The sequence below is a fragment of the Catharus ustulatus genome, chromosome 30, assembly GCF_009819885.2.
Source record: "Catharus ustulatus isolate bCatUst1 chromosome 30, bCatUst1.pri.v2, whole genome shotgun sequence".
Classification (NCBI taxonomy): Eukaryota; Metazoa; Chordata; class Aves; order Passeriformes; family Turdidae; genus Catharus; species Catharus ustulatus.
In genome coordinates, this window is record NC_046250.1 from 324,606 (window position 1) to 343,518 (window position 18,913).

At 53.7% G+C, this 18,913-nt stretch overlaps 1 protein-coding gene across 1 annotated transcript; it reads left to right on the forward strand.

The window, feature by feature from the left end:
• The first annotated feature begins 209 nt into the window (after positions 1-209).
• Positions 210-12,360, forward strand: MEX3A (mex-3 RNA binding family member A). The gene is made up of 2 exons (XM_033082857.1): positions 210-700; positions 11,152-12,360. The coding sequence occupies exons 1-2, from the start codon at positions 232-234 to the stop codon at positions 12,255-12,257; spliced, it is 1,575 nt and encodes a 524-aa protein (XP_032938748.1). The 5' UTR covers positions 210-231; the 3' UTR covers positions 12,258-12,360.
• The last annotated feature ends 6,553 nt before the right edge of the window (positions 12,361-18,913 follow it).

Here is an 18,913-nt window from a genome sequence, read left to right on the forward strand (position 1 = left end):
GGCGGGGGGACCGCGGTGGAGGCGGCGGGCGCGGGGCTCGGGTTACACGGGAAAGGGGCTTGGCCAGGCGGGGGGCGGGGGGCGGAGGGTCCTTTTCTCTCTCTCGTTCTCTCCCTCTGCCTTTTTTTTTCCCTTCTCCCTCCCGAGCTCTTTGTGTCCCCCCCCTCCCCTCCTCTCGCCCCCCCCCCCCCCCCCCCCAGCCCCCAGCCCCCTCCCAAGCCTTTGTTAGCCATGCCTAGCCTGGTAGTCCCAGGGATAATGGAAAGGAACGGGGGTTTCGGCGATTTAGGCTGTTTCGGTGGGAGCGGCAAAGACAGAGCGCTGCTTGAGGATGACCGGGCGCTGCAGCTCGCCCTGGACCAGCTCTGCCTGCTGGGGCTAGGCGAGCCTTCCTCCTCCTCCTCCTCCTCGGCCGTGGTGCTGGTGGAGGACAGCAACAACAACAACAATAACCCGCCGCCGCCGCCGCCGCAGCAGCCCCCGCCGCCGCCGCCGCCGCCGCAGCAGCCGCCGCCACCGCCGCCGCCGCCGCCCCCGGCGGCCCCGAAGGGCTCGGCGGCGCCCAGCGCCGGGGCGGCGGAGCCCAAGTTGTGCGCGCTCTACAAGGAGGCCGAGCTGCGGCTCAAGAGCAGCTCCAACACCACCGAGTGCGTCCCGGTGCCCAGCTCCGAGCACGTGGCCGAGATCGTGGGACGGCAAGGTGAGCGCCGGGCCCCCCGGTACCCCCGAGCCCGCGGAGTCGCCGGTCGCCGGCCCCGGGACACTCCCCCGCGGCCGGGGGGCCCCGCCGCTGCCCCCGCCGCTCCCTCCCGCCCATTGTTCGGGGCCGGGGCCGCTCGGCCCCGCCGGGGACAAAGCCCGGGGCTCCCGGGTTGTGGGCGGGAGGCTGTGCTCCCGGCACGGGGGTTTTTGGGCAGGGCGGGATGGGGGGTGTGTGGGAATGCTGCGGGGGCTTGTCCGGCTGCCGGCACCGGAGCCCCGCGCGCCGCTCCCCGGTTCTGCCAAAGAGCCGATCTCGACCGCGCTCTCCTTAAGGAAAAAAAAAAAAAAAAAAAGGGAATAAGGCGGGGGAAGGGCGGGGGGTGCAGGCTGAGCCCGGCCCCGCGCCTCGGAGTCCCCCTTTGTTGGCCGGGTGGAGGGGGTGTGGTGGTGCCGGGCTCGGTGCGAGCGGCCGGTGAGCGCTGCGAGCCGCGCTCCTGCCGCCGCCCCCGGCAGCGGGGGGACCCCGGAGCAGGAGCCGCCGTCCCGCGTGGGCCCCCCGCAGCCGCTGCCCGCGCGCCGCCACAGTGATGCTTTTGTTCTCCTCACGGCTCCGTTCGGAGCGAGGTGGAATGGAGGAGGGCTTTAAAAAAAATCATATATATATATATATGTGTGTGTATCCATACCACACCCACTCTTAAGTCACCCCTCGCCCACCCCCACCACTCCCGGGTGTGTGGTGCGGGGCCCCGTGCCGCCCGTGGGCACTGCAGGAGCCGGGGCACGGCGCTGCCGAGAGAAGTTTTGAGTCGCTACAGAGAAAAAAAAAATAATAATAGTGCGGCTAAGTGTTGGGCTTTTTTTTTCTTTCTTTCTTTCTTTCTCTGAACAAGTAACTTGACGCTCTGGAAGTGCGGTGGGCAGAGCCTGCGGCTCCATGGGCAGATGCTCCCCTGTGGGTTGGGATCGAAGGCGCCTGAGCAGGGGGGTTTGTGCTGGGACCGTGGGGGTGATGACCCCCCCAGTGCCCCGAGAAGGACTGAGGTGGGCGAGGGGAAGCCACGGAGAGAGGGACACAAATGGCTCCTTGCTGGGCATCCCTGACGCTAGGGCGTGCGGGTGGAACAATGGGGCCTGCGGAGGCTCTGCTCGCTCCCACCCGTGGAGCCAGGGTCCGGTTCCGCTCCGGGATGAGCGTGGGCAGCAGTCCGGGGGTGCTGACCTCCCCAAAACTTGGGGCATCTGCAGCCGAGGGAGCAGCTCTTGCTCTGGCATCTTCTCTGCCCTCACTGGGGACCCGGGGGAACGGGCACGAAGGGGTGAAGGTCTGGCCCAGGAGATCCCACTGGCCCCGATCCTGATCCTCACTGTGCTGCCTTTACATTGCTGGGAGTGGAGCGCAAGCAGACAACGGTGGGCTCAGCACCAACTCTGCACGGGTGGGTGTGAGGCCACAGAGAATCAGGCCCCCTTTGTTTAATAAAGTTGGGAAAGAGGATTCGGCAGGCGGAACCGAGGGGAAATGTGCCAGGGCTGCTTTCTCCCAGCATCTCAGTGCTGCCCCAGACTCCCGAGAAGGGGGTGTGTTCCGATGTGTTCAGAGCGCAGCACGTGCCTGTTCTGTCCAGAGCGATGGAGAGGAACGTGGAGACCTGGATTTTTTCCACCATTTTTTGTGTGTGTGAGGGTTTTCCCACATCTGGGAAACTGAAATGTCAGTGTGCTGGAGCTGTGGGGATGTGGTTGTGACTGTGCTCCTTTGGCTGATGGGGCAGATGGTGCAGCCTGTGCCCCATCATGGAGCTGGGTGGGATGGATCCTGTGCTGAGATTCCTTCAGCACTGTCCTTGTAGCGACAGCTCTTCACTCCAGCAGAGATCGTGGCCCACACTTGTTTCTAAAGGCCTGTAGGAATGTCTCCACTGTGTCCTGTGCCTTGTTTTTGTGTAGAAGGACAGATTAAGAGGGTCTGGAGCTGGGTGTGGGGCTCCAAGGGGGATTGAATCCTGAGCTCTCATGGATGCCTGACCAGGAATCCCAGAAACTGCAGATTGTCACCCCTTGGTAGTACTGCTCCTGTGGCAGATGGTTTTCTAGGAAAACAATTGTTTTATGGGTACCTGTGAACAGGGTGATGAACATCTTGAAAAAGGGAGGGGAGGGAAAAGAGTAATAATGAAATAAAAATTATTAAATGGCTTTACTTGGTAACAGGGTTTAGCTTTTTCTTCAACTTACTATTTTCTGAAGAAACACACTATCCCTTCAGATTATTTTATAATAATATCAACCATCTATGAAAGTGTTCCTCACAGGCAGGCGTGGATATGAGAGGCCTGGATCTGGGCGCAGGGGCCGTGGTGCACACACTTGGCCATAGGAATTCCACCTGCCATCAAGCACCCCTCACTTTGTCAAGGGAGTGAGAAGGCACTTAAGTGTAAACAAGGCTCAAACCCGATATATTTTTATTGGAATGTCTGTAAGGGTGGTTTGTGAAGAGATGTAATTGTGGCAGAGGGGGTGGCTCCACTCCAAGCAAGAGATGCTGCAGGAACTCAACCTGAGCTTGGCAGCTCCTGCTTTCCCCAGGAGCTGTGAACGTGCCCTCATGGAGCCAATCGCCTGCTGGAAACCCTGCTCGGGTTTGTGCTGGGGCTGGTCTGTGCGCTGAATTTGAGCAGCGCGTCTCCAGCAGCGCAGCCACGAGCTGGCTGGGATGGGGAAAGGGCTGGGATGGCATGGTGGGCTGTGCAAAGGGCAGTTGGTGGGAATGGCCAGGCAGGCTCCTCCAGCTGGTGCCCCAGGGTGCATGGCAAAGAGCTGGGTGGTTGGTGGGATGTGTCCAGGGCTACTTTCCAAACTGCAGGACAGGAAACTGGAAAAAAGAAGAATGAGGGGATGAAGTCACAAGAATCCCTTTGACTGGTGCCTGTGACCCCTGGGCATGGATGGTGGTGACACCCCTACCCTGGCTGGAGGTGGAGCCATGACCTCCATGCCTGTACTCCTGTAGCTGTGAGGATGAGGGGCAGGGGCAAGTCTCTGCCTGAGTCAGGGCTCCTGCAGGTCACCCCTGCTTCCCCTGGCCTGTGTGTGAGCTCCAGCTGTGCTGAGTTGGGTGACCAAACCTCCTGGTTTGTGTGTGGCACATCAGAGTGCTTGGTGGCTCCTGTATTTCTCCTGCCAGCTCACCTTGTGGGTGTCCTGCAATAGCCTGTCATGACTGATGAAATTGTAAAGACAAAGCCTTGGAGGTGTTTGCAGTAGCTTTTTGAGGAGATGGTGGGACATTCAGGGGTGTGTGTTGAGATGGGAGAGGTGCTGGGAGGAATGGAGAGTGTCTGAAGGGCATCATGTCTTGGTTGTGCAGATTGAAATTAGAAAGGGGCAGAAATCTCAGTCACTGTGGGTTCTTCCCTAGAAGTGACCCGAGGTGGGTGTGGAGCTGCCAGATCAAGATTCATATTCAACTTTTCTGCCTCCTCCCACAGACAAACTGGGCTGCTGTTGGTGGAGCCAGGGAAGAGGCTGCAGGGCACATTTAGGGCCAGATGTTGAGGTTAGGGAGACGCGGTGCTGGTTCTTTGTGTGTCTGCTGTGTGCAGGTGTTGGCAGAAGGTGTGGGGTTGGTTTGGCTTCATTCTGCTCCCACTCTCAGGTGAGACTTTCCCTGTAAGGATTTTTGGACTCTCTGAGGGTTTTTGGTCCTTCTGAGGGCTCCTGATGGCATCACAGTAGTAGCATCCATTGTCACCTGTGCTCACAGACACCCTTTGATGCAGCATCTCCCAGCCTGTTGTCACCAGGAATGAGATTATGTGAGAGAGGATCTTAACGTAAATTGCTCTTTCTTGGCAAGGTGAAGTCAAATAACAAGAGGCCCCACTAAACCCAGGTGATTGGGCTCTTTGTGTAGCTCCAAACATGCTCCAATGCTTTCAGCATTTAAAAATAGTCCAAGGAAGCCTTTTCCATTGAGGAAGTCTGATGATGGCAGCTCCCCCACCCACCCTGTGGAGGTGGATGTATGTACAGCATCCGAGAAGCAGCGAGGGGGGCAGATCTTCTTGTCTCCTCGCTTCACCGAAATCTTGGAGCAAAAGCCACCCGATGTGGTGGGGTCTGGAGACAACCTCCGTTCTCTGCTCCGGCAGCTCGGGATGGGCCTTAAAGAGAGAGAGAGATTGCAGTCGGGTTGTTACAAAGTGCTAATGAGAATCGGTCTGAATTTTCGCAAGGGAAAAGTGCGGAACGGGATCGACTTTGCGCTGTTTGAACTGGAGGTGGGAGGAGAAAATGGGTCTGTGAGAGAGACAAAGGGAATTTTCTCGGGAGACACGCGCGCTCCCCGCGCATCGCATCGGGCGCTGGGTGCCGCGCTGACCGAGTGAACCGCAGCGGAATCTAGGGCAGTGGGAAAGCGTGTGCTGTCATTGGGTGGGGGCCCCCGCCTTTGTCTGGCAGCCCCCTCCCCTCCCTCCCTCCCTGCCTGCCTGCCTGGCCGCGTCCCCCCCGCTCGCCGTGCCCCGCTGCCCCCGCACCGCGCCCGCATCGTGCGTGCGGGGCACACCCACTCCATCGCCGGGGGCATCCGCTTCCCAACTTTCTTCCACCGCATACGGCACTGATTGTGGCGCTGGGGTTTTTTTTCCCCTTTTTTTCTTTTTTTTTTGTTTTTTTTGTTTTTTTTTTTTTCATAAATAACTTTCATCGCAATGTGAAAAAGCATAAAATCGCCGCGCTGGAATAAGGCAGTCACTGATTTTCCTGGCGTGGTGTGTTGGGTGGTGTTTTTTTCCCCCTTTTTCTTGTAAACACAACTTGCATCATCAGGACAATAAAGCCTCGGTGCAAAGAGATTTAGTTGGTTGGTTGTGGTCCTTTTGTGCGCATTTGTGTTTTTTGACACCACTTCCATCAGGTTTTTCAATGCAGCAAAACCTTACCCCACAGGCTGTCAGGAGGGTTTACTTGTGAGGTTCTTTGTGTGCTTGTCTTTTAACAAGGCTTTCATGTTAACGGGGAAAAGAATGCCCCACCTTACCCGAGGTAGCTGAGGGTTGTTTATTTTATGATCCTCTTCAATTTTATGACTACAACAGAAAAAAAGACCAAGTTCTAATTTGCCCTTAGAGCCTCTTGCACCCCACTAGCATTGCCAGAACGTGGGGTATTTACAGGTGTAATTTGTATCTGTGCAGTGTAATGGTGCCTTGGGATAAATGAGGGCTAAAAAGCTTTTGTCTGTGGAGATTACGTTGTATCTGACGAAAACAAGAAATATCAGAACCTGGAGTGATTTGTGGGGTGTGTTTTCCAAAATAAAACCACAACACAGTCAATGAAACAAAAAGATGCTCGGGGTTGGCTCTGGAGCTGTTTGCTGTGGCTGGTACAGCTCCTCTGGTGCTTCCAGGGTCAGGGTCATGCTCCTGGGCTGGAGGTGCCAGCTGGTGCCAAATGGAAATCTCTAGACTGAATCAGTAGCAGAATCCTGAGCAGGATCTGGCCTCGTGGCAGCACCGAGGAGAAGGTCATCAGCAGGTCTGATTTACACCAGAGTGAAACGATTTGAGGGATCTGCTCCACAGCCATGGCTGTGAGTGCCATTGCACTGTCCTGGTGGCATTGTCACCGTGGTGGTGTGCTGGGCACATCCATTCCATGCCCTGATCTGTCCCCTCCTGCTGCTGGAGCAGTGCCTGGGAGCCTTGGGGTTTACACCTGAGGTCCTGTGAGAACACCTTGCTTTGGGGCTGCTCAGGGTGAGAACATTTGGGATGGGTTCATGCCAAGGAAACAACAGCCAGATCAGCTGCATCCAGCACCCTCGTGTCCCTTGTGGGCAGCTGCCTTTGCTGGAGAGGTGAATTTTGTTTGTTTTGTTTCTCTGTTAATTTTGATGGATTTGTTGCCCTGATGCAGGGATAAGCAGAGACGAGAGGGTGGCTGTGCATGCAGATCTCCCCCTGACCCCCACCACCCATCTTGGCAATGTCTAGACTCAATTTATTATATGTTTTCAGCCAGAGATGGCTGCCCTGCGGATTAATTCCGGTTAGCTGACTGGTCTGGGCACCAGAGGCTCTCCACTCCTCCAGTGTTTGGTCCTGTGTGGGAATGTTTGTGATGTGCTCAGGTAATTTGCAAACACATTTACTTTGAGTCAATTGGTAATCAGTGAAATTAAAGAGAAAAAAGGGTGAGGGGAGTAACTGAGTTTACAGCCTCCTTCATGAAATGCTTTGGGATCTGCATTATTGACGAAAGCCAGGATAATAGAAGGTAGGCTGTGGGAACACAATGAGAAAGGGCTTAATTCTCTGTTTAATATAAAAATCTAAGTGGCAGGGGTCTGCCAGGGATTGACACACTGATGTCTGTGCGCTGCCATAACGAGAACATACACCAGGTTATGTATTAGTGTGGCTTTCATGGGTCCTTTTCTTCCCTTAGCTTCATTTTGACACCACCTGCTAGGCAATTCCCTCCCTTCCACCTCCCTCCCCTTTGAATAATCCCTCGAGTAAAATGCTTTGTTACACGGTGTTTTCAAATTTCAGTTATCCACAAAAGAGAAAGTGTCCAAAAAACACCCCATGCAGGACAGATTTTGTTTGGAATAAACACGTTGGGGTGTGCTGCCCATGTGGCTGGGATGTCACAGGCCACATCCAGCTGTGCTCCATCAAACAGGGCGATCTCAGAGGAGGCTCAGACCCTTTTCAGTGTGCAAAGCAGCCTCGGGTGGGGCTGAGATGGGCCCGCAGCCTTGGCACTAAGTGAGTAAATCACGTTTGAGCCCAGCCTGGTTTTAGCTGATGTAAACCAGCGCAGCGCCCCTGGAAGTTGTGGAGTTCTCTGGATTTGGGCTGCTGATGCTTTGGCCATTGTCTGTGCCAGTTCGGAGCTGCTGGAGGTCGGCACTGCTGAGCCCCCTGGACTGCTGGCCTTGCTGGAGTTGGTCTCATTTCCTAGGAGGTGATTTTCTCCTGTTTTTAAGCACAGGATCCCCATCTGTCTGTCTCCACAAAGCTGGCTTTCCCGTCTGCAGGCCTGCACAGAGACCCTCCCTCCTCCCCCCCTTCTCACACCACTGACTGCACCACGCGTCCTTTTGTCCGTTCCAGATCCTCCTTCCCCTCCCTCTCGCCGTGCTCTCTCCTTGCCCATCTTCCCTTTGCCATTTTTGGGGTGGCTTGGCTTTGCCTCCAGGCACCTCATTCTCCTTCTCCCTCGGAGGGATCAGGGTGTGCCTTCCCCTCGATTTCCACCACCTTTGCTCCATCCCTAACTCCCTCCAGCTCGTGTAACACGCTTTCCTTTGCCCTCATTCATGTGTATTCCTTGCCACCGTTCCCTTCCATCTGTCCCCAGCATGGAGCCCTGTCCTTTGTCACCGCTCTGCCTGCCTGACCCTCCCTGGCGGCTCCGTGATTGTTTCCTGTCCTGCCGGGCTCGGATCCCTCTCCCCCATTGTCCCGCAGCTCGGAAAATCGCGGAGCCCAATCCCAGCCGTGCCTGCCCGAGCTCTTTCTGCACAGGAGAGCAAGCCTGAATTGATGGTGCTCCTACAGCCTGGGGTGATGCACGGGGAGGAATTTTCAGCTCCGTGCTTGCTGTGAACACCCCTGTCTTTCCATGAGATGCTCCGGTGATATCCCTGGGGAAATGGTGGCATCTCAGTTAATCTTCCTAAGATGGAATCTCCCTCTTTGGAGTGAGCAGCACAGGAGTGGGGCAGGGAAATGTCTGCCAGCAGTGGGGCAGGGACAGCCCACCCTGCCCAGGGATGCCACAGGGCATAGGTGACCTCTCACAGTTTTGTCCAGCTCTCCTTGGGATGAACGTTTTTTATGGGTTTTGCCTGTGTGGGTTTATCCTACAGTTGAGTTGTGCCTGGCTCCATGAGGTCCTGTCCTTTGAATTTCCTGGGAGCTAATAGCACACCACCGGGTGACCACTGTCCACATGGGCTGTTTGGAAACTTTACTCCTCAAAGCATCAAAAATGTACCTCATGGTGCAAACTCTGGGGAGTAACCCGTGAGCTACACTGGATTTGGCAAGGGGTGGATTTGGTTAGGATTTAGGGATTTCCCCAGATCCTTCTTTGTGCCCTATCTGGCATTTCCACTCTCCAGGAGCATGGAATTCCTGTTTCAGAGATGGGTTTAATGCAGCAGCACTGTGATGTGGGGTGTTAAGAGGAAATTTTGCAGGAGCACAGGGCAGTAGACAGCTATTCCTGCTCCAGAATTGGGAAATGAGGCTCCAGGAGCTGAAGTAGCTCTGAGGAGTTAAAAGTCACACTTTTAACAAGCAAAGTTCTGATTTACTGGCATGTGTCCCATGCTGCTGCCATGACCCTCTGAGGGGCAGTGGGCTCAGGGCTGTGCCAGAGGCTGTGTGTGCCTGGGGCTGGCCAGGGCTCTGGTTGGGCTGAGCTAAACTGAGCTGGGCTGGGCTGGGCTGGGCTGAGCTGGGCTGGACTAGGCTGGGCTGAGCTGGGCTAGACTAGGCTGGGCTGAGCTGAGCTGGGCTGGGCTGAGCTGAGCTGGGTTGGGCTGGGCTGGGCTGGCCAGGGCTAGGCTGGGCTAGGCTGAGCTGGGCTGAGCTGGACTAGGCTGAACTGGGCTTGGCTGAGCTGGACTAGGCTGGGCTGGGCGTGTTCCATGCCAGGCACTGCTGGATGCAGCAGCACCTGTGAGCCCAGGGAGCCGTTCCTGTCGGCTCCAGTGGCACGAGGCTGTTCCCATCACCACAGGTGCAGCTTCAGTTCTTGCCACTGATGCTGGGATCGCTGCCTTCCAGTGAACACCAGCCCGTGTGTCACAAGAGGAGCTGTGGATGAGTGGCAGCCCTGAACTCCCAGCCTGAGAGATGCTGTTATTTATTAGGATCTGTATAAATAATAATGTGCCAGCCCAGGAGCTGAGGAATCTGCATTTTGTGGTTGCAGAGGCATCGTTTGCAGGTCCTTGTGTGTTGAAGTGTGATGTCAGTGGAGTGTGTGGAGGAAAACCTGCTGGTGTGAGGTAGTCAGAGGAGTGCAGGAGGTGTTTTTTCTGGGCAGAGGAGGTGGGATGGGAGGTGCTGGGGGATCTCACAGTGGTCCCAGTGCTGTGTGCTCATCCTCTGGTTCTGTGAGCCTTGTGTCAGACACCCAAATCTTCGGGAAACGGCAGCAAAGTGCTCACCTGAGTAAGGTGCACTGGAGAATCACAGGTTTTAACTTTTCTTTGGGATCTGAGCTCAGAGCACACCTGCTGCAGAGGCACCCCCAGCCTGCACAGGACCTTCATGACAGGCTTCAGAAATGCCTTCGGGCACCAAGTGAGGCTTTTCTAGAGAGGGGTATGAGGGGCAGGACAGCAGCAAGGAAGGGAACAGGAGTAGTTTAGAGAACTGTGCCACATCTCTAAAAACAGTTGCTTGATGGCTTCCTGGTGTCATCTGGGAGCCTGGAGCCAAACAGCTGGATCGAGACCCTCTGAAAGATCTTTTGGAAGCCAAAACGCACTGGGAAGTCTTTTGCCCTTTTTGGGAAAGCAGAAAGCTGTTTTTTGAGCTGTGAGGACATGGGGAGTGGTCTTGGTGCGTTCTAGGCGTTGGGGAATGGGCTCAATGAGCTCTGGGATGTGGATACTGGTACACAAAAGCACCACTTGGCCAATGATCTCAGGAGAGGGTCTGAGCACCTGGAGCAGGAGTCTTTGCACAGCCTGCTGTGGGGCTCACAGGAGGGCAGCCCTGCCCCATTTTTTGCTGTTTCAACCCCAAAGCAAATCCTGGCCTCCTGCTACCCCATCTAGCTCTGCTGGCATTTGCAGTCCAGTCATATCTGCAGTGGGGAGGCCCAAACTGCTGCATTTCTGCAACTCCCCTCCAAACTTGCCCCCCTGAAGTTCACCACATTCACCCCAAAACCTCCTCAGTAATAACAAAATCCTCTGTCTCTGGAGTCATGGCAGACAACTCCCCTTGGGATCTGGCCCAGGGTGGCCGAGGGGCTCCACAGGGGACCAGAATCCCCCTGTTCTGTGACATCCAGGCTTCCCCATGCATCAGGCCTGTCCCCAGAGCCCAAGGATGACCATTGTCTCTGGGAGTCACCCTGGGGCTCTGGGCTGGCACCTGGGGTGGATCTCCCATTACTCCGTGGCGTTGGGGTGTGTGGAAGGGAGATCTTTGGGATGACCACAGAGGGAAGGCAGTCGGGGGGATGGGGTGGGTGCAGCACACCAAATGGTGATCCCCGTTTTGGGGGATGAGGGAGCATGGTGTTCCTGAGGGAGCAGGTCTCTGGGAATGGTGAGGGTTAGGGGGATAGGGATTTCCCTTGTTCCATGTTCTGCACAGGAGATGATAACCACTCAGCCCAGCATCCCGCAGAGCGGTGGGACAGCCTCATTAACTGCCGTGCCTTCTTCTCTCTCTCCCTAAGGCTGCAAGATCAAAGCCCTGCGGGCAAAGACCAACACCTACATCAAGACCCCGGTGCGGGGCGAAGAGCCGGTGTTCATGGTGACGGGGCGGCGGGAGGACGTGGCCATGGCCCGGCGGGAGATCATCTCGGCAGCCGAGCACTTCTCCATGATCAGGGCCTCCCGCAACAAGGCGGGCACCACCTTCGGCAGCGCGCCCACCCTGCCGGGCCAGGTCACCATCCGCGTGCGCGTGCCCTACCGCGTGGTGGGGCTGGTGGTGGGCCCCAAGGGAGCCACCATCAAGCGCATCCAGCAGCAGACCAACACCTACATCATCACGCCCAGCCGGGACCGGGATCCCGTCTTTGAGATCACCGGGGCGCCGGGCAACGTAGAGCGTGCCCGGGAGGAGATCGAGACACACATTGCGGTGAGGACAGGCAAGATTCTGGAGTACAACAACGAGAATGACTTCCTCTCCAGCAGCCCCGACTCCGGCATGGAGAACCGCTACTCGGAGGCTTGGCGGGTCCACACGCCGGCGCCGGGCTGCAAGCCCCTGTCCACCTTCCGCCAGAACAGCCTGGGCTGCATCGGCGACTGCTCTGTTGACCCCGTCTACGAGACCCCGCGGCTGAACGACCAAAACGACTTCAATTACGGTTACCTCTTCCCCAACTACGGCGTGAACAAGCAGGATCTGTACTATGGGGTGCCGGAGTCGGGGGCCCCGATGTGGGCTGGGCAGGAGAACACCAACCCTGTCTCGGTGCTCTTCTTGAAGCAGCAGCGCTCCAGCAGCACCGGCGCCATCCATCCCAACTCGCACCGCTCGCCGTCCTCCTCCATCCCGGAGCCCAGCCTGTCCGGGCTGCCCAGGCGGTCGCAGGGGGAGCCGCTGCAGGGTTTTTCCAAGCTGGGCACGCCCGCCGCTGCCCGGACGTCGGTGGGCAGCAGCCGCGAGTGCATGGTGTGCTTCGAGAGCGAGGTCACGGCCGCGCTGGTGCCCTGCGGCCACAACCTCTTCTGCATGGAGTGTGCCGTGAGGATCTGCGAGAGGACTGATCCCGAGTGCCCCGTCTGCCACGCGGCAGCCACTCAGGCCATTAGAATATTTTCCTAAAGAGACAGAGCAGGGCGTTGGGGGGGGTGGGGGTAGGAAGGGAGAGTGGGGGGGGGTCCATGAGAGAGAGAAAAATGATGACGATAATAATAATAATGATAATAATAATAATAATGACATCTGAAGAACAAAAAAAAAAAAAGAATGAAAGAATAAATTAATTTAAAGAAGAAAAAGAAGAAGAAGAAGAAGAAGAAAAGAAATTATTTTACAAGCAATGTATGTTATTTTTTAAAAAAAAAGTGAATAATAAAATTAAAATTAATAGCAAAGCCAGAAATTTTGAAGGGCGAACAATGCTCCAGCCTGCAATGTCTTTTGTAAACCAAGTACTCAGAACGCACACTCGGATCTCGCAAGCAAAGCGGTTTAGTTCAGTTTTTTTTTGGTGGTGAGATTGCGACGTCTTGGCAATGACCAAGCCAGGCCACCTGGGTCGACTGGGGAGGGAGCAGGGATGCAGGGAGGGCCCTGCCAGCCTTTCTCCAGCCACCTCCAACCTTTGTCTTGGCCTGAAGCCCCCACTCTCCTCCCCCCAGGGTTGTCGGCCCAACTGGGAGCTCAGAAAGAAACAACAGAAAGAAAGGAAAACGGATGACAGGGATTTAGAAGAACAAGAAAGAAACCATCAACCTCTGGGAACCTGTTAGAACGAGGGCACAACTGTATTACCTCAAAGATTTAAACAAAAAAAAAAATCACAGCTAAAGAACTTTTATTGTTTTCCTTTTTTTCTAAAAAAAACCAAACAAAAAACACAAAAAAAAAAGAAAATCAAAAAAAATAAGGTGAAGAAATAAAAACGACGCCAGTGAAACTGAAGAAGGTTTGGAAGAACCTATTGGGATCACACCAGGCGACGAGTGTTTATTTTGTTATTCTGAGCCACCGTGGAGTCTGGAACTTTGTTCTTTTTTCCTTATCCAAGCAGGGATTTGTTCATCAGTCCAATCAGGAGTCACTAACAGGGTATTTCCAAAGCAGTCCCGAGTTCCCATCCATGGGGGGAGTGCATCGACTTCCACGTTTCCGTAGGTCACTCTTCATTCTTTTCTCCAAGTGATGCCAGCTGCAGCTACACACACACACAGAGAACATTGTGCTTTTCTTTTCTTAAAAAATATACCTATTGCACCAAAACCTAAGAGAGACGATCATGCAATACAGGCAATGAGCCCATATGAAACCAACATGCATCCCAACAGAGAGCAAAAAAAAACCCCGAGTTTATAGAGATAATTTTGTTGTCATTGTTTTTAAACTGGACCAAAACTTTTGTTACCCAAATCAAGTGGGGGAAAAAAAAAACAAAGAAGAAAAAGTATTTCTTTATGGACCAAAACCTCTTCAGCTGTCCTTTTCCTGGATCTTCCTGAGGTTGGCCACTTTTATATATTATATTTTTTTCAGAACGAAAACGAAACAGAAAAAAAAATTGCCTTGTTGAACATCCTTTAATCATTTCAAGACTCCTGGTTTTGTTTAATGAGATACTTTGAAACCATTGGGAAGTGGGAGAGGATGAGCTTCAGATCTGGCTCCCGTGCCAACGCATGCGAGGTGCAGGCCAGCACCTTCACTCCATCAGGTTTGTTCAGCTGGTCTGTGGATGCCAAAATGCTGTGATGGTAAAAATGTGTTGGATTGACCTATTGAGTACCAGTACACCCAGCTATAAATATATGTGTGTATATATATATATAGGCACTTAATTAATCAAGCACCTATATATATATATATGTGTGTATATAAACGCATATATATAATTTTTCTCCCACTACCACTGCTTCCCCATTTCCTACCCCTCGACTTCTGCTCACAGATCCTGGACCCTGATTTAGAACTGAACCAACAAGTTTCACAACTTGGCAGAGACAGTTCTAACAGCAAAAAAAAAACAAAAGCAAAAAACAAACAAACAAAAAAAATCGCCTGAGATTTTTTTTATTCCCTTCAGTTACAGGAGACTTTATTTTCATCGTAATAACGTTCCTGGGAACATCCTCTCTTCTGCTCAGTTTGCTGCTGCTTGCTCCCAGCTGCTGTCTGTGCCCTGGCACAGTGATGGGCTGCAGTCACTGAGGGGGCTGAGCTCACTGTGCTGGGGCAGGTGCTGCTGGTGCTCTGTGCTGGTAAAGATCCACTTTTGATCTTCAGACACCAGTTGGAGGGTTGGAAATGATGGTGGGGTGATGGGCTGCCTCTGTTGTTTAGCATCAACAGCAATGTGTTCTGTAGGGGCAGGAGGTGGATTGGAGGGGTGGACAATGTTCCCAGGCTGTAGTAGATGCTGATGTTTTGGAAAATGTAAAGACAAATGTAACAATGCCGTGCTAACGGGGCGCTGTCAGGCAGAATTGGTACTCCCCTCCTCCCCAAAGCTTTAAGAAATCCCTGGCCATGGGCTTGTCCCGGCCCTGCTCACACCAGGAGTTGGAATGCGAGCCCTTCCTGGGGGAAGGTGCCTGGACACACTGGTGTGGGGGCTGTAGGGTGATGGAGGGCTGGGCTGCTCTGGATGAATTCCCAGAGCCCCCATATCCCAGCATTGTCCTGGGGCACAGCTGTCCCTCCCCATGACAGCGTGGCCTCAGCCAAGGCTTGGAGCCCCGGCCAGCGCTGGCCACATCCTTCCTCAAACTGACCCAGTTCTCATTCCAAATCTGGCCTCAGTTTGGTCCCACTTAAGGGAAGGAAAGGGAAGGGAGAGGGGGGACATGCCTGTTCTCTGGGAACCTCTCCCCTCCCCAGTGCCACCTTCTCCATCACGTCCTGCCCTCCCCACCCCAGGGTTGTATTTTATCCGTTCATTGCGCAAAATTCTCCCGCTGATGTAGAGAGAGAGTGGTTGGAGCACGAGCTGGGGGGCGGGGGGCGGGCAGGGGGATCAACCACCCTTCAGAGGGGCGTTCAGAAATGTTCGTGTTGGTGCTGGAGGGGCTGAGCTGGGCGCGGCGTGGCCGCAGCTCCGCGCCGCTGTGTTAGTGAGTGAGTAGTCGTTCTTGGCTGAGTGGAGTCTGTTCGTGGTAATGTGAGCAAGTTCTTGATCAATGTCTTTATTTGATGCCAGGTTGTGAAGAGGTGGGTGGGAGTGGGGAGGGGGGAAGGAGACCCCTGTGTTGGGGACCTGGGGTGGGGGGACCTGTTCTAGCACTGACTGTAGGGAGTGGGGAATGGGGAAGGTACAGGGGGCTCACCTCTGCTCCTTGTACCTCCTCCCTCACCTTAACAAGAGAAAACGATGTAAAAGCCTCCTGCATGCTGAAAAATGTTAGAGAAAAAAACAAAACCCCTTTCTTTTTTTAAAAATAAAAAAGAAGGGAAAAAAAAAATAATCATGACCCAAACAAACGTCCAATGCTTGCTGTTGGGAACCGGAGTGGGGCTGTCCTGGGGGGGCTGCCCCTCTCTGCAGATGAGGTTCCTACTCAAGTCTCCAAGCTGGCCTTTAATAAAATCTTCAGTTCCAATAACCTTTATATATATATATATATATACACATATATATATACATATACATATATATTAAAAAAAAAAAAGCTTGATGTAGCAGTTCTAGTTTAAAATGAATAGAAGTATTTCGGCCCCTGTTTTATTTTGATTTTTTTCCCCCGTTCCCTGCTTCCCGCTGTACCCCCCACCGACTCCATATTTTGATGTAGCAACTTTGGAAGAAAGAAAAAACAGGCGCTGTAAATGCACCGAGAGCTACCTCTGCCTCGAGCGGGGGCTGCAGGGAACTCGGGGGGCTCGGGTCTCTCCCTGGCCCCATGGGGCACCCAGAGAGGGGCAGCCTGGGCCCTGCCTGTTGGCATCCATGGGGAGCCCGGTTGCGGGGCTTAAACAACAAATTTGCGTAATTTTTTTTTTCTCTCTTTTTAAATATATGTATATATATAAAAATCTTTAAAAAAAAAAATAAAAACAAAAAACAAGAAAAATGCCCATGACCTTAACTATTTGCTCTGACTTGTATCTTCCTTGATAGGTGACTAAAAATGGCTTGTTGGTCTAATTCACCAGCAATAACGATAACTAAAAACAGCCCCCTCCTCCTGCACCCATCCCTTTTCTGCAACGCCCACCGAGCCGGGTCCTTGCACTTCTCCCCTTCCCTCCCACCACAGGGATGTAGTGTGAACCAGCTGGACTGAGCCTGGCTGGCTTCAGCTGCCCCCACCATCCTCCCCAGGCTTTTGGGATAACCCCCTCGGAATTCTGAAGTGATGGGGACGCCCCACTTGAGCCTGGGCTGGAGGGAGGCAGGTGCAGCTGGGACCCGACACCAAACCGGGTCTAACTCCCTCTGGATTAGGAGCAGCAAGACCCCTGTGGGAAGCCTGGTCCGTGAGACCCCCACCCTGCAAAATCCCGTCCCACCGAGGTGGGGTCAGTTCCTGGGAGCGGTGACAGGACACGGGCATCCCCCGAAGGGCACCGCTGGGGCGAGCTCCTCGGGGTTTGCATCAGCCCTTGGGGCCGGTGGAGCCAGGGTGGGGACCGTGCCGTGCCGTGCCGTGCCGTGCCAATGCCGGTAGTGCCCTTTTGCGAAGAAGCAGCCACACGCGGGCACAAGCGGTGGCACCGAGATGAGGTGCCCAAAAGCCGGGGCTGGAGCAGAGGGAGCAGAGTTGCGCTGGAAAGCGTTGGAAGGATCTGTCCGGCTCCGGGCAGGATGGGCAGGTTCAGCCCCGGGGGATGGAGCGGCTCTAGCGCGGTGCCAACCCGGGTCAGCGCTGCGATTTCCACCCGTGCTTTGCCAAACTGACCCGAGTTCGGCACCGACTGCGAGCAAGGAGCGGGGCTTTGGGGCTGTGCTGGATTTGGGACTCATCCTACGACCTTTCCTTGGGGATGTGACCTCCTGGGCGGAGCCGAGCCGAGCCGTGTCAGGGCTGTGGGAGCGAGGGCTCCCAGTCCCGGAGATGTGATCAGAGTGTCGGGATGGTGAGGAGTCCCCAGAGCTGTGATCGGGATGTCGGGATGGTGCCGTGTCCCCAGAGCTGTGATCAGTGTCGCGATGGTGCCATGTCCCCAGAGCTGTGATCAGAGTGTCCCCAGAGCTGTGATCGGGATGTCGGGATGGTGCCGTGTCCCCAGAGCTGTGATCAGTGTCGCGATGGTGCCGTGTCCCTAGAGCTGTGATCAGAGTGTCGGGATGGTGCCACGTCCCCAGAGCTGTGATCAGTGTCGGGATGGTGCTCTGTCCCCAGAGTGTGATCAGGGTGTCCCCAGAGTGTGATCAGTGTCGGGATGGTGCCGTGTCCCCAGAGCTGTGATCAGTGTCGGGATGGTGCTCTGTCCCCAGAGCTGTGATCAGGATGTCCCCAGAGCTGTGATCAGAGTGTCGGGATGGTGCGGTGTCCCCAGAGTGTGATCAGGGTGTCCCCAAAGCTGTGATCAGTGTTGGGATGGTGCCCCGTCCCCAGAGCTGTGATCAGGGTGTCCCCAAAGCTGTGATCAGTGTTGGGATTCTGCCCTGTCCCCAGAGCTGTGATCAGGGTGTCCCCAGAACTGTGATCAGGATGTCCCCAGAGCTGTGATCAGTGTCCCCAGAGCTGTGATCAGTGTTGGGATTCTGCCCCGTCCCCACAGCTGCGTCCTCGGGCGGTGTTCGCAACTCCTGGACCGGGGACCGTGCGGGGGAGCGGGTGACAAAACATGACAAAGGGAAACGGAGGGGTGAAGTACTATCATGCTGTGATGTCATCCTCATCGACATAAATTATATAGAGAATAGTGTGTATTATAATGCATAATAAAAGAAAGAAGAAAGAACCAAAATTGGATTTATAGTTAATGAGGAGATACTATAAAAATATCTTGTCCTAGCTCCCATTTGCAAAAGTATTTTTCAGCTGGAGGGATATCTATTATTTTTTTCTCTTTTCTTTCTTTCTTAAAAAAATAATAATCTTCATACATACAAAGGCTCAGACTGTTAATATTGTTAACCTCTGAAATCAAAATACTCCAACTTGTTTTGTTTGGTGTTTGAAGGGTTTATTTTGATGCATTTCCTGGTGTTTTTTAAAGAGAGAGAGAGGAGGGAAAAAAAGATTAAGATTTTAAAATTAGAACATTTCTTTATAATTTAATATTCTATTTTAATAAATGCATTTATTACATGTAAATGTAGCAAGGAACTGGGCTAATAAAAATACTTTTTATTAGGTAATTTATTATAAGAAAAAAGGATATTTTATTTTATGATAAAGTGATCCTTAAAAGTTTAGAAGGTTTAGAATATATGTAGGTTAAAAAATACATTTGTATCCAGAGTATTGCTTAAAAAGTGTTTTTAATATATGTTTCCTTTTTCGTGTGTGCGTGTGTGTATGTAAAGGTGATAGTTATGGTGCAGATAGCCCTTTCCACAAATAAGAAATTAACACAGTTGGATGTATTTAAACAAAAAAAAAATTTAAAAAGGTAATTAAAAGCAGAGAAATAGAAGAGAAAAACCACTATAAACCCAAGCCTGTGCCCCCATCCTGTGGCTGCTCCATCTGGGAATCCCCTTGGAAAGGGTCGAGGTCTGGGTGGGCTCGGGGCTGGCTCTGGGGCGATCTTTGGGCAGCATCGCCCCGTGCTGGCCCTGGGCACCCTGAGCACCCCAGGGTCCAACCTGCCCCGACTGAACCCAGCACCCAGGT

What these genes read in the sequence shown, in the direction of transcription:
- MEX3A (XM_033082857.1), top strand. Translation starts at nt 232, where the DNA reads ATGCCTAGCCTGGTAGTCCCAGGGATAATGGAAAGGAACGGGGGTTTC. An exon ending in CGAGATCGTGGGACGGCAAG is followed by an intron (nt 701 to 11,151) that starts GTGAGCGCCGGG and finishes TCTCTCCCTAAG; the next exon opens with GCTGCAAGATCAAAGCCCTG.